We start from the raw sequence: 15,488 nt of genomic DNA, 5'->3' as shown, positions 1-15,488 counted from the left end.
TTGTATCTCTAGGGTATATTCCTAGGAGTGGGATTTCTGGGTTGTATGGTAGTTCTATTTCTAACTGTTTAAGATAACGCCAGATAGATTTCCAAAGTGGTTGTACCATTTTACATTCCCACCAGCAGTGTATGAGAGTTCCAATCTCTCCGCAGCCTCTCCAACATTTATTATTTTGTGTTTTTTGGATTAATGGCAGCCTTGCTGGTGTGAGATGGAATCTCATCGTAGTTTTAATTTGCATTTCTCTAATGGCTAATGATCGAGAGCATTTTCTCATGTATCTGTTGGCTGCCTGAATATCTTCTTTAGAGAAATGTGTGTTCATATCCTTTGCCCACTTCTTGATTGGGTTGTTTGTCTTTTTGTGGTTGAGTTTTGACAGAATCATGTAGATTTTAGAGATCAGGCGCTGGTCGGAGATGTCATAGCTGAAAATTCTTTCCCAATCTGTAGGTGGTCTTTTTACTCTTTTGGTGAAGTCTTTAGATGAGCATAGGTGTTTGATTTTTAGGAGCTCCCAGTTATCTGGTTTCTCTTCATCATTTTTGGTAATGTTTTGTATTCTGTTTATACCTTGTACTAGGGCTCCTAGGGTTGTCCCAATTTTTTCTTCCATGATCTTTATCGTTTTAGTCTTTATGTTTAGGTCTTTGATCCACTTGGAGTTAGTTTTTGTGCATGGTGTGAGGTATGGGTCCTGTTTCATTTTTTTGGAAATGGATATCCAGTTATGCCAGCACCATTTGTTAAAAAGGCTGTCTTTTCCCCAGTTAATTGACACTGGTCCTTTGTCAAATATCAGCTGCTCATACGAGGATGGATCTATGTCTGGGTTCTCAATTCTGTTCCATTGGTCTATGTGTCTGTTGTTGTACCAATACCAGGCTGTTTTGACTACTGTGGCTGTATAATAGGTTCTGAAGTCAGGTAAGGTGAGGCCTCCCACTTTCTTCTTCTTTTTCAGTAATGCTTTGCTTATCCGGGGCTTCTTTCCCTTCCATATGAAATTGGTGATTTGTTTCTCTATCCCCTTAAAATATGACATTGGAATTTGGATCGGAAGTGCGTTAAATGTATAGATGGCTTTTGGTAGAATAGACATTTTTACTATGTTAAGTCTTCCTATCCATGAGCAAGGTATGTTTTTCCACTTAAGTATGTCCTTTTGAATTTCTTGTAGTAGAGCTTTGTAGTTTTCTTTGTATAGGTCTTTTACATCCTTGGTAAGATTTATTCCTAAGTATCTTATCTTCTTGGGGGCTACTGTGAATGGTATGGATTTGGTTATTTCCTCTTCGGTGTTCTTTTTGTTGATGTAGAGGAATCCAAGTGATTTTTGTACGTTTATTTTATAACCTGAGACTCTGCCAAACTCTTCTATTAGTTTCAGTAGTTTTCTGGAGGATTCCTTAGGGTTTTCTGTGTATATAATCATGTCATCTGCAAATAGTGATAACTTTACTTCTTCCTTGCCAATCCGGATACCTTTTATTTCTTTGTCTAGCCTGATTGCCCTGGCTAAGACTTCCAACACGATGTTGAATAAGAGCGGTGATAAAGGGCATCCTTGTCTGGTTCCCGTTCTCAAGGGAAATGCTTTCAGGTTCTCTCCGTTTAGAGTGATATTGGCTGTTGGCTTTGCATAGATGCCCTTTATTATGTTGAGGAATTTTCCTTCAATTCCTATTTTGGTAAGAGTTTTTATCATGAATGGGTGTTGGACTTTGTCAAATGCCTTTTCTGCATCAATTGATAAGATCATGTGGTTTTTGTCTTTTGTTTTATTTATGTGATGGATTACATTAATGGTTTTTCTGATATTAAACCAGCCTTGCATACCTGGTATAAATCCCACTTGATCAGGGTGAATTATTTTTTTGATGTGTCGTTGGATTCTATTGGCCAGAATTTTGTTAAGGATTTTTGCATCAATGTTCATGAGGGATATAGGTCTATAATTTTCTTTTTTTGTAATGTCTTTACCTGGTTTTGGTATCAGGGAGATGGTGGCTTCATAGAATGAGTTGGGTAGTATTCCGTCATTTTCTATGCTTTGGAATACCTTTAGTAGTAGTGGTGTTAACTCTTCTCTGAAAATTTGGTAGAACTCTGCAGTGAAGCCGTCCGGGCCAGGACTTTTTTTTGTTGGAAGTTTTTTGATTACCGTTTCAATCTCTTTTTTTGTTATGGGTCTATTTAGTTGTTCTACTTCTGAATGTGTTAGTTTAGGTAGGTAGTGTTTTTCCAGGAATTCATCCATTTCTTCTAGGTTTTCAAATTTGTTATAGTACAATTTTTCATAATAATCTGAAATGATTCTTTTAATTTCATTTGGTTCTGTTGTGATGTGGTCCTTCTCATTTCTTATTCGGGTTATTTGTTTCCTTTCCTGTATTTCTTTAGTCAGTCTAGCCAATGGTTTATCAATTTTGTTAATTTTTTCAAAGAACCAGCTTTTGGCTTTGTTAATTCTTTCGATTGTTTTTCTGTTCTCTAATTCATTTAGTTCAGCTCTAATTTTTATTATTTGTTTTCTTCTGGTGCCTGATGGATTCTTTTGTTGCTCACTTTCTGTTTGTTCAAGTTGTAGGGACAGTTCTCTGATTTTGGCTCTCTTCTTTTTGTATGTGTGCATTTATTGATATAAATTGGCCTCTGAGCACTGCTTTTGCTGTGTCCCAGAGGTTTTGATAGGAAGTATTTTCATTCTCGTTGCTTTCTATGAATTTCCTTATTCCCTCCTTGATGTCTTCTATAACCCAGTCTTTTTTCAGGAGGGTATTGTTCATTTTCCAAGTATTTGATTTCTTTTCCCTCGTTTTTCTGTTATTGATCTCTAGTTTTATTGCCTTGTGGTCTGAGAAGATGCTTTGTAATATTTCGATGTTTTGGACTCTGCAAAGGTTTGTTTTATGACCTAATATGTGGTCTATTCTAGAGAATGTTCCATGTGCGCTGGAAAAAAAAGTATATTTTGCAGCAGTTGGGTGGAGAGTTCTGTATAAGTCAATGAGGTCAAGTTGGTTGATTGTTGTAATTAGATCTTCCGTGTCTCTGTTTAGCTTCTTACTGGATGTCCTGTCCTTCTCCGAAAGTGGTGTGTTGAAGTCTCCTACTATAATTGTGGAGGTATCTATCTCGCTTTTCAGTTCTGTTAAAATTTGATTTATGTATCTTGCAGCCCTGTCATTGGGTGCGTAAATATTTAATATGGTTATGTCTTCCTGATCAATTGTCCCTTTTGTCATTATATAGTGTCCTTCTTTATCCTTTGTGGTGGATTCAAGTCTAAAGTCTATTTTGTCAGAAATTAATATTGCTACTCCTCTTCTTTTTTGCTTATTGTTTGCTTGATATACTTTTTTCCATCCTTTGAGTTTTAGTTTGTTTGTGTCTCTAAGTCTAAGGTGTGTCTCTTGTAGGCAGCATATAGATGGATCGTGTTTCTTTATCCAGTCTGTGACTCTCTGTCTCTTTATTGGTGCATTTAGTCCATTTACATTCAGGGTAATTATAGATAAATAAGTTTTTAGTGCTGTCATTTTGATGCCTTTTTATGTGTGTTGTTGACAATTTCATTTTTCCACACACTTTTTTGTGCTGAGGCGTTTTTCTTAGTAAATTGTGAGATCCTCATTTTCATAGTGTTTGACTTTATGTTAGTTGAGTCGTTACGTTTTTCTTGGTTTTTGTCTTGAGTTATAGAGTTGTTATGCCTTTTTGTGGTTACCTCATTATATACCCCTATTTTTCTAAGTAAAAACCTAACTTGTATTGTTCTATATCGCCTTGTATCACTCTCCATATGGCAGTTCAATGCCTCCTGTATTTAGTCCCTCTTTTTGATTATTGTGATCTTTTACCTATTGACTTCCATAATTCCCTGTTATGTGTATTTTTTTTTTTTAATTAATCTTAATTTGTTTGTTTTTGTGATTTCCCTATTTGAGTTGATATCAGGACGTTCTGTTTTGTGACCTTGTGTTGTGCTGATATCTGATATTATTGGTTCTCTGACCAAACAATATCCTTTAGTATTTCTTGTAGCTTTGGTTGGTTTTTGCAAATTCTCTAAACTTGTGTTTGTCTGTAAATATCTTAATTTCGCCTTCATATTTCAGAGAGAGTTTTGCTGGATATATGATCCTTGGTTGGCAGTTTTTCTCCTTCAGTGTTCTGTATATGTCGTCCCATTCCCTTCTTGCCTGCATGGTTTCTGCTGAGTAGTCAGAACATATTCTTATTGATTCTCCCTTGAAGGAAACCTTTCTTTTCTCCCTGGCTGCTTTTAAAATTTTCTGTTTATCTTTGGTTTTGGTGAGTTTGATGATAATATGTCTTGGTGTTTTTCTTTTTGTATCAATCTTAAATGGGGTTCGATGAGCATCTTGGATAGATATCCTTTCGTCTTTCATGATGTCAGGGAAGTTTTCTGTCAGGAGTTCTTCAACTATTTTCTCTGTGTTTTCTGTCCCCCCTCCCTGTTCTGGGACTCCAATCACCCGCAGGTTATCCTTCTTGATAGAGTCCCACATAATTCTTAGGGTTTCTTCATTTTTTTTAATTCTTTTATCTGATTTTTTTTCAGCTATGTTGGTGTTGATGCCCTGGTCCTCCAGATGTCCCAGTCTGCATTCTAATTGCTCGAGTCTGCTCCTCTGACTTCCTAGTGTGTTGTCTAATTCTGTTATTTTATTGTTAATCTTTTGGATTTCTACATGTTGTCTCTCTATGGATTCTTGCAACTTATTAATTTTTCCAGTATGTTCTTGAATAATCTTTTTGAGTTCTTCAACAGTTTTATCAGTGTGTTCCTTGGCTTTTTCTGCAGATATCCTAATTTCATTTGTGATATCATTAAGCATTCTGTAAATTAGTTTTTTATATTCTGTATCTGATAATTCCAAAATTGTATCTTCATTTGGGAAAGATTTTGATTCTTTTGTTTGGGGGGTTGGAGAAGCTGTCACGGTCTGCTTCTTTAAGTGGTTTGATATGGATTGTTGTCTCCGAGCCATCACTGGGAAACTAGTTTTTCCAGAAAATCCGCTAAAAAAAAAACTGCAGTCAGATCCCTATCAGAGTTCTCCCTCTGGCTCAGGCTATTCAGATGTTAATGAAGCCGCCTGGGGAGGGTGGGGGAGGGAACAGAGATAGGAGAGTAGCACCTCAGAATATAGCCAGAGTTGCTTGTCTTGCTTGGAATGACTGTTATATCTGAGATTCCCGCGGGCGCGTCGCCTATGTGTGCTGGCTGTGTGGAGATTGCCCCCAGGGGGTCTGGCCCGCTGGAGTCACGGTCAGATCCTCCGCTTCCAGCCCCACGCCCAGCGTCAAGGCTCCCCTACTGGGACGGTGCACTCTCAACTCCAAAATCAGTCGCTGCCTCCCGGGGACTTCTCGTCCCTCCAGCCGCGTGGCCGTGCCGCCCCCGTGAACCAGGTGGGCCCCCTCCCGGGGTTAGTTCAGATGGGTGGAGTAGCTCCCCGTGCTTGTGCCGCGACCAAGTGTCCCGGCTGGAATGCTGTTCTCCCCACTCCAATACCAGTCACTGCCTCCCGGGGACTTCTCCTAGCGGCTGCGTCCCACGCCGCCCGCGCGACCCGGCTGGTCCCCTTCCCGGGGTTAGTTCAGGGGGTGGAGCAACTCTCCGTGTTTATGGCGTACCTGCGAGCAGTCCAAATCCCTGCGGGACGGTTCCCCGGCTCGGATGCTGCTCTTTCTGCTCCAAGATCAGTCACTGCCTCCCGGGGACTTCTCCTACCGGCTGCGTCCCACACCGCCCGTGGAACCGGCTGGTCCCCCTCCCGGGGTTAGTTCAGGGGGGTGGAGCAGGTCTCTGTGCTTGTGCCGTACCTGACTGGTACGCTGGCTCCAGGCTCTGGAAACTATCGCTGCTTCCCCGTATTAGTTCGCTCTCCGTCTCTAAATCCGTGTTTGTTGTTCAGGGTTCGTAGATTGTTATGTATGTGATCGATTCACTTGTTTTTCCGTGTCTTTGTTGTAAGAGGGATCCGAGGTAACGTCTGCCTAGTCCGCCATCTTGGCTCCGCCCCCTAGCACTTACTTTTTATATAGCAGTTTGTATATGCCAGGTGCTGTTCTAAGCACATAATAGATAATTTTCTCAACTGAGAAGTATGGACACCTATTTCATATGAGTAATTGAAATACTGTACCAGTGTTGTGCACATAGTATGTACTCCATAAATGACAGCTTTCATGATTGTCATCATCACTGTGCAGCAAAGAATGAAATAATAACTTTCCTGAGGTCCCACAGGTAGTAGTTTGCTTTCACATCCTGGCCTTTTAGGTTCGGTGCTTGTTTTACTACATTATTCTGCACTGAGGAGTGTTTGGAATTTGCTTAATATTGTCCTGGGACTCTATGTGCAGGATCCATGTTACTAGATAATGTTATGTTAAATATTATGTTAAATGAAGGCCTTTTGTTACCTCTTACAGTGGTTTCATGGTAAACAGCCTGAGTGCCATAAATTGTGTGTTGTGATAGGACCTGTTAATGTTGAAACTCCAGTATATGACAAAGTACCAGCTACTTTTTATTTCCTTCTGGGCTTTTTAGCTGCTGTTTTACCTCATCACTATTACTGCATCATCAATGTATTTATCTAAGCACCTACTCCGTTTTTTAAGGCGCTTGAAATAATTGTGTCCATGTAAGTCTTATGACAGAATGCATTGAGTTTATAGTACAGGAAATACATTTTAAAAAATATTGAGAGACTAATTCTTGTCTAAACTTAACTCTGGTTGGGACCTACTGAATTGCAGTTTTTATTCTCTTATACAATACTGACCTCTAGAGATACAGCATTGTAAATTTACTTCTTAGAAAAACCATGGTTTTTGAACATTTGTAAAAAGAATTTAGAGGTTTTTTTTTTTTTTTTAACTTTTTTGTTGAATAATTTGATGCAAATTTAAAATTATAACAAATACTCCACTTATATTTAATTAAAAAAAATTAACAGTTGGTAGTATCTTTTATGGAAACCCTGGTGGCATAGTGGTTAAGAGCTATGGCTCCTAACCAAGAGGTTGGCAGTTCAAATCTGCCAGGTGCTCCTTGGAAACTCTGTGAGGCAGTTCTACTCTGTCCTATAGGGTCGCTATGAGTCAGAATTGACTCGACGGCAGTGGGTTTGGTTTTTTGGTTTAATATATTTTATATATTTGCATTTTTGTGGGAAGAAGCTATGTACTTTAAGGATTATGAAATTTATCCCTAAATACTTCAATGTGCATCTCTAAAAAGTAAGGACAGTTTTCTGCGTAAGGACAATACCGTTAATATACTAATAAAATTAACAATTATTCCCTAATGTCATCTAATCTTCACATTTCCCCAGTCATACCTAAAATGTTTAGTTCAAACCAAGATCCAATCAAGTCACAAACATTGCTTTTGCTTGTTAAGCTCTCTTAATCTAGAACAACCTCCAACCTCCCTTTTCCCTTGACATTGACTTGCTGGTTGTCCTACAGAATGTCCCACCTTTTGAATTTGTCTGATTGCTTCCTCAGGATGTCCTGTGACTTTTTTTTTTAAACCTTATTTTTTCTATACAGATCAAATTACATTTAAAGCTTTGATTGGATTGAGGTTCTGCATTTTTTGTCAAGAATATATTGTAGGTATTCTTCCTGTGCTTCATACTGCATCATATTTTAGAACATAAAATGCCTCATTGTCTCACTATTAATGATGCTAACATGGTTAAGGTGGTCCTGACCTGCCCTATCAGGTATAGAATTATTTGATTCCCTTGCTACCAGAAAGTAATCCGAGAAGATATTTTGGCACCATTTGAGATTCAGTTTCTATTAAGCCTTTCATGTAAAAGTTGTAAGATCTATTGGAAATACTGTAGTATGTAATTTTCTAATTCTCTTGTTTCTCCTGAATATATATTCACTGGAATTCTTCTGTAAAGAACCTTCTCCGTCAGCGGGAGTTGGTTTACCTCAAGGTGTAGTTACTGCTTGAAATCGAAAGGCAGAATAATTGTTTGATGCTTTTTTTCCTTTAATGTGTGCCAGACAATTAGTTCCTGTTTTTTTAGTTAAATGTGTTCTTTGGTTGCTCACTTTTATTAATATCCTTATGTAGACTTTTTCTTTATATACCTTTATATAGTTATTTTTCTCTTTAGACAGTCTCTGTTGGTTCTCCACTATGAGCAACAATAAAATTAGCTTTATTTTAGTTTTCTTTTTGGCAACCATCTCATTTTAGTCATTCGTATCTTCTTTGGCGTTTTATCTTTCTACGCTTAACTTCTACTGTTCAACCTGTCAGCTTTAAATATCCTTTGACTCTCACCAATCAGCTATGAGGTAACATCATTTACTCACTCTTCTACCATTACTCCCATCTTTGGCTTCCTCTCAGATCCACATTAGCAATTTACTCATTGCCAAATCAAAAGTTTTCTTGCTGAGGGCTCCCTAGTCATCTCTTGATTGAATAGCTTGTCCACCAGTAGATTACCTGAGAAGAGCTAGATCATGGATGTGGTATTACCTGAGTTCTCACATTTCTAACAAACGTTCCTATAGTATACTTCAAAGACTGATAGTTGCAAATCTCTGACTCACCCTTTTTTCTTGATTGCTTATAAAAGCTGTTGATCTGGTGTGTGTGTGTGTTTTGAATCTTGTTGGCAAAACCACTGATACTAACTTGATTCCCCTCCTCCCCCCACTTGGAAGTGACTTGTCTTTTTGCCTAGGGTGCCAAAGGACTTGATCTTGAAAGGCTGGTAACAGATCTATGCTACATCTCAGAGCTGACCACTCTGGACAGATTTGCTAGGTACATAGTATATTCTCTCATTGTTTATATTTAGGTCCTCCTTTATTTCAGGGACAGCTTCTTGACTCATTAATTTAAAGATAAGTTCTCTTTTTATATTTCATTATTTCGTTTTTCTTTTCCAGGAACTCCTAATATATGTATGTTGGCTGTTTCACTGGCTTCCATACCTCTCACTTTCTCTCTGATCTACTTATTTGTTTCTTTTTCTTTGCTTTTCTAATTGTTTGCTTTACTTTTGGACAAATTTATTATTCTCCTTTATGTAAGCTGTGATTTAGTCCTGTTTCTGCAGTAATCATGTCCTTTTCTTTTTTCAGTTTCTTTTTTTTTGTTATGTGAGTTCCCATTTCACATGTTCCTGTTATTTGTCCATTTTTTCTGAATTACAGCATTTCTGGTCCGTAACATTTTTTCATATTGTTGCTTGTTTTATTAGTCTAATCATGTGCTGTGCTTTTCCTTATATGTTTGAATGGACACCGCAGCTTTATATTTCTTATTCATGTTTGGGCCAGCTCCTGTGGGGTCAGCAGGAGGGTTGTGACAGGAAGGGAATTTGTGTAACTTTGAGTTTTTTCAGTTCAGAAGCTTTCTTTCTGTTAGTGGAGGGAAGCCCTTGTCTTCAGCATCTTTTTGTTGTCAGGTTTATTCTAATTTCCTTGATCCTGTCTTGTTTCAGTAGGGCCCTTATCATCGTCATCACCTTCTCTAGCTGCTGCCTTCCAGATTGTCTCTCCTCCTCCCCACCTTGTCCCTGCAGTGTTTCTCAAGACAGCACTTTGGTCCCAGGTCTTCTCCAAGTTTCCTCTTGATGGTCTGCTGCCATGTGTTAGGCCCACTTTCAGTAGTTCCTAGTTAAGGTGGGACCTTTTCCTTCTGGGGAGAAATCCTGGCTGAAATTACCTGAGTTCTACGACCCGATAGAGTTTTCTGACTTTCTGGCACTTCTTTGAGGCTCCTGCCATATTCCCCACACTGGGGTGGGCTCCAGCACTTGTTCCGCTGATCTTCACTGCTTACTGCCAACTTTCTCATAAATTCATCCCTGCATACTCTCTATGTATAGCTTCCAGGAGTTTTTATTTGTTCTCCTTGCTGCTCTGTATGGTTTTAAGAAAAAAGTATGAGAAGATCCTAGGGGACTATCATCATCCTTGGGGTACTCAGAAACACAAGCTCTGCTGGATTTTGTTTTTCCCTGCAGCCAGAAGAAAGCTGGCAGCAGTTTTCGTTGCTAGCGTGGTGGACTGTTATATACCACTGGAGTGAGCACCAGAACAACAATCTAATCAGGATAAATCTGAAGAAGTTTGTTTCCTTGTACAGATTGGTATAGTCAGTGAGGAAAACTTCCAAACCAAAAAGACATCTCAAGCCATCTCAGGGGTGTGCTCCCCTTTTAAAATTTTCTGTTCTCTTTTAACATCTAGGGCTTTTTCTTTTTGTATTCTTGATAAAACAAACATGTAAAACTAACACTGTTACCTCTTTAACTGTTTTACGTTTCTGAAACCACTTAGGAACTTGAAAAAAAAAATTTTTTTTTTGCTCATATGCAAATAAGTGAAAGCATGAATATACCAAAAATAGAGGAGAAAAATCAATTTTAAAATTTGAATTATTCAGGAAGTTAGTTTCCTGGGAAACAGCATCTGAGATGGAGACGAGCATGTAAGATGTTCATTGGGGTGTGCTGTTAGGATCAAACGTGGGAGAGGAGGGAAGGAAGTAGGTAGGATTGGGTGCAGGAGAAGTTGGGTGGCTGTGCAATCCCAGTGTAGTCTCAGGTGACACCTCACAGGGTGCTCTGGAGCCTGGGCGCTCTTAGGCCAAGTGGTGGATAGTCATTATCTCTGGCTGGGCAAGATTATGTGGGATTTTTTTTACTTTTAACTTTTTTAATACGTGTCTATTTTAATGTAAAAAATGTAAGTGTCGCTTTGTACTCAGAAAAATATAAAGCTTTCTCTTTTGGAAAAAAAATCAGTGCGAATAATTCTGTGAAAGAGCATACGTTTTTACAGTTACTTGGTACTTTCAGTTCTGAAGACTCTAACATCTAGTTTTAAAAACCCCAGTGTCTCCCTGTGCTAGTGTCTTAGTGCTGCTATAGCAGAAATACCACAAATGGGTGACTTTCACAAACAAACTTATTATCTCACAGTTTAGGAGTTCAGAAGTCCAAATTTAGGGTGCCAGTGCTAGGGGCGTTCTGTCTGCTCTGGGGGAAAGTCATTGTCTCTTTCAGCTTCTCCTCCTCAGTTCCTTGATGGTGCCCACGTGGCAATTCCCCACATGTGCTTCCTTGTCTCTCTGCCTATTCTGCTCTTTTTATATCTCTAAAGTGATTGGTTTAAAACACAGCCTACACTGCTAGGGCCTAATTGACATAACAAGGGAAGTCCTAATCCAAAATGGGATTATATCCATAGGTTAGGATTTACAACACATATCTTTGGGGACACAGTTCAATCCATAAAACCCCCAAAGTTTATTAATGGGTATTATTTTTGCTTTTCAGCCTGGGCAATGGTAGATGGTGGTTCAAATGTGAAAGCCCGTACTTCTTACAATGAGAAGACGCCAAGGATCGTTGTGTCCCGTTCTCATTCAGGAATGGTCAAACAGGTTGCTCTTCAGACTTTTGGAAACCAGACTACAATTATTCCTGCCGGTGGTGCTGGTATGTTTCTGCTCCCTTCTGCTTACAGGGAATGTTGCCACCGGGCTCCAGGCTTGTGTCAGGAGACCAGCTTGGTTGTCCCAAGTAGGGAAGAACATGAGAATAAAGAGTGTTCTTTAATGGCAGGCCTGGTTCATACTTGGTAACCTGGAGGGTGGGTTTTCACTCGCACTGGCCTTCTTGTAAGAAAGAAACAGTCTCACAACAGTGATGCCCTGACCCTGAAGTAGCACAGAAGCATTTTCCCATCAGTGTTGTGCCATCAGTGAATGTTTCATATACAGTGTGATTACGAAATAATTGTCCTATTAGTTTAACTATGGGGCTTTTGGGGAGGAGAGGAAAGATCAAGCTCATCAGGGTGCTTTATATGGCAGAAAGATGCCAGAAGTTTCCTGGGACCGTTAGGATGGCTGATCTCTGGGTTACTTTTAACACCCTGAACTCCACAGCTTGTCCCAAGGCAGCAACATGGCTGGGATGAGCCAGGGTGTCTAGTGCCTGTCTAGCTTCTTGTTGATTCTATACCAGGGTATACCTACCTGTTATAGGTTGGCGGTCAGCAGGCTTTCTCAGGAAGGGCCAGACAGTAAATACTTAAGGCTTTGTGGGCCACATACAGTCTCTGATGCATATTATTTGATTTTTGTTTCTTTGTTTGTTTAAAAATATAAGAACCATTCTTAGATTGAGGACTGCAGGGAAAGAGGTTAGGGCCTGAGTTTGCTGACCTCTGTTATGAGTGTTGTTCATCATGACAGATGTGTTTTAATCCAGATAAACAGCAAATTATGGTCAGAAAATATTTGTGTATGAAAACCTTATCAACACAGTAATAAAGGGAGAAGTATAGCTTATTAACTTTTAAGCCTAATGATTTTAATATGCTGGTTGCATATATCTGCCTTCCATAATATAACTTTATTATTTTCTTGAGGGTTCTCTGTTAGACTGGCTGGTAAAGGTAACGTCCAAAACACCAAGAATGGGTTAAACTAGATTCTAGAACAAGTTTCTTCTGCATTTGTCTTGTTTTACTACTTCGCTGTTTAAAACCCACCTTGCTAATAAAAGGACTTAAATGATATTGTTACTTTGTGTTGTCTCTATTCAAATCATCCTGCCTAGACATTCAGGTGAAAATTAGGGGTGTTTAGCATCAGTATATATATTTTTTTAGCATCAGTATATTTCATTCCATAGGAAATGACACATACTGTGTTTCATTCCATAGAAAGCAAGCAAAACCAAAAAACAGATTTAAAAAGTTACAGGCATATATTTGGTTATACTTGAAGTTAGCTTAATAAGTTTACTTTGCAGCATATTTTTGCTCATTTGAGTTTAATGTCTGTGCTGTTACTTTTTAAAAACCTTTGTATTTTGGAATAATTTTAGATGTAGAGAGCAGTTACAAACATAGTACCGAGGCCTCCCGCACACCCCTGCTGTTACCTTTAGCAGTGTACTTACTCAAAAAAAGTAAGCTGCTTTCTTAAAATCATCTAAATAATAACCACAATCCTGTGTTGTTATTTTAGGTTATAAAGTTTTGGCGCTTTTGGATGTGCCAGATAAGAGTCAAGAAAGCGCTGATCTGTATATCCACGTGACATACATCAAGAAGTGGGACATATGTGCTGGCAATGCCATCTTGAAAGCGCTTGGGGGGCAAATGACTACCCTGCGTGGTGAAGAAATCAGTTACACTGGTTCTGACGGCATTGAAGGGGGACTCCTTGCCAGCATCAAGATGAACCACCAGGCTCTGGTCAGAAAACTCCCGGACCTGGAGAAGATAGGACACAATTAGCATAATTGACTACAGGGCCCAGTTCTTCCGGACCACGAACGTCCGGAGGCTTCAAGGGGCATTTCTAGGTGAAGACTATGCATGGTTAAGGCCATCGAACTTTTGAGTATTTATGAAGCATCAGAGACTTATTTTCCCTGTAACAGGATGCAAGATCAGAGAAAATGGGTTGCTTCGTGTCTCAAGTATTGTCTTTATTTTTGAGACTATTTTCGTACACTTGTCATACACAAGGCGCATATATATATTTGCAAATTAAAATCTGTAGCTGAGTCAACATGGTTATGAGTCACCATTTTCACACATCATGAAACTTCACTGTTTGTTAGTGTTTTCATACACAATTTGGCTGAAGAAAGGATTGATTTTGTGTAGATGTTTAATATAACTTTGAAATCTCATTGAAAATAAAGCAGTTGGGGATACCTACCCCTAATTTGGATGGAAAGCACAAGAAGCCACACATCAATTAATATGCAACAAATGCTCTGTTACTCTTTCTTATGGGTTAAAATAGAAAAAAAGCTTAAGTTGATTTTTTTCTTTGATATTTTAGTAACAGATTCACCAGCTAATAGAAAATGTACACATATGATGGTTTGCATTGTAATTGTAATTTCTGTGTGTATGGTTTTTTTGGGTTTTTTTGTTTTGTTTTTAAGCAAGACATGTTTAAACCCATGAGTTTAACATTTCTACCATCTTGCTGTTGATTTTCACTTTTCCTGTGAAAGATGCTTGGTTCCATCCGTCTTTGCTTCTCTACCAACATTCAGTCTTTATCCCGTAAGATTCGGTTTAAGATTTCAGGGCTAGGACTAGGATTTTGGTACATTTTCTCATTAGGGTTAAGATATACTATAAGGCAGTGTGAGAATATGAATGATTCTGTTAACTGAAAGTTACTTGACATTACATGAATTGAACTAGCTTTCGTTATTTTCAAAAACACAAAACTTAACTTTGTTTTAGTACTTAAAGAAAAAAAAAAAGACAGGTTTGTATGTAGAAGCTTCCCTTGTTTTCAGAATGAGTCGTAGTTACTTTTGCCATGGTTGCTTTTACCAGTAATAAATGGATCTAACCTGATCAGACTCTCAAAGTAATATCTTGTGAGAAAATAGTTTCCCTTCAGATTAAAACATTCAAGGTTAAAGCTGCTCTTTAATGACTTTTTTTTTAGTTCAGTCTGCAGAATCTGGTTGGAAGAAATGTTGTGACACACTCTCTTGTGTCATTGTCACTGGAACCTAGCTTTGTGAGCTGTCTTTCCTCGGGAAGTCTAGTTTCTCTCAGTGTGGTACATGAAAACTTCGTGTAAACAATATTTTAGGTGACTTCAGTGTCCTTATGTCATATAATACAGTGATAAGGAGAGGGATATCTCATTGTTTCTTTTTTTTTTTTTTTTAACTTTAACGCTAGGGCAACTTTCCACTTCTTTTCCTATCTTGGAGGTAAAATTGACCAAAGAATGGATATTTTAGCCTGATGGATTCTGCATACAACTTAGGTTTGGATGTTACACTCTCCAAACTTTTAATGCCTCATTAGTGAGCTGAATCCAGTACAATGCACACTCTTCCACCTGTTCTCCAGCAACTGGTCACAGATCTGATAAGGTGCTGGGCCTCATCAAGTGGGCTTCTGTTCAGTGAAATTTTGATGGTTGGAACACTTGGCATTTAAACAGACCTTAGGAATTCTGAAAAGACTATCAGAGGCCTCATCTCTAGTTTGCAGTGAGATGAGGAAACCTTTTTTTCTCAGAAGAGATGGTAAAGGCTCACTTAGGTTATTGTCAGAGACCTGTGGGTTAAGTTTTTTTGGCATATGTCAAATTTCTTGGGAAATGAGACTGGCAGAGTAGGGAATAGAATTGAATTGGAATTTTATTTTTTTCCTTCAACATTATATGGAAACTTTCTGATTTAATGGAAACGAAACGTTCATATTTTAAACATAGCTTTGGTTTTATTTTTAATTTCATTCATCTGCACGTAGATAATAACTTTGTGAAGGGTTCATATTGGGTGCAAAAATTAAGATATTGGCTGACAGATGTACTGTTTTTATAATATGTTGGGTGTAGTCTAGTTACTAATGATTTTTAAGTGCTTTTACAGAATGTTATTTTTTTAATT

At 38.5% G+C, this 15,488-nt stretch overlaps 1 protein-coding gene across 1 annotated transcript in view; it reads left to right on the top strand.

Annotated features, from left to right (window-relative positions):
* The window catches only part of BPNT2 (3'(2'), 5'-bisphosphate nucleotidase 2), a 40,676-nt gene extending 26,243 nt beyond the window's left edge, over positions 1-14,433 (top strand). The window contains exons 4-5 of the mRNA XM_064270426.1: positions 11,370-11,531; positions 13,073-14,433. Coding sequence (XP_064126496.1) covers positions 11,370-11,531; positions 13,073-13,344 — 434 coding nt within the window. The 3' untranslated portion in view covers positions 13,345-14,433. The remainder of the gene's footprint in view (positions 1-11,369; positions 11,532-13,072) is intronic.
* Positions 14,434-15,488: the final 1,055 nt, after the last annotated feature.

The sequence above is a fragment of the Loxodonta africana genome, chromosome 18 (assembly GCF_030014295.1).
Source record: "Loxodonta africana isolate mLoxAfr1 chromosome 18, mLoxAfr1.hap2, whole genome shotgun sequence".
Lineage (NCBI taxonomy): Eukaryota > Metazoa > Chordata > Mammalia > Proboscidea > Elephantidae > Loxodonta > Loxodonta africana.
The sequence above is the reverse complement of the archived record's forward strand: the minus strand, read 5'-3'. Positions and strand labels throughout refer to the sequence as shown.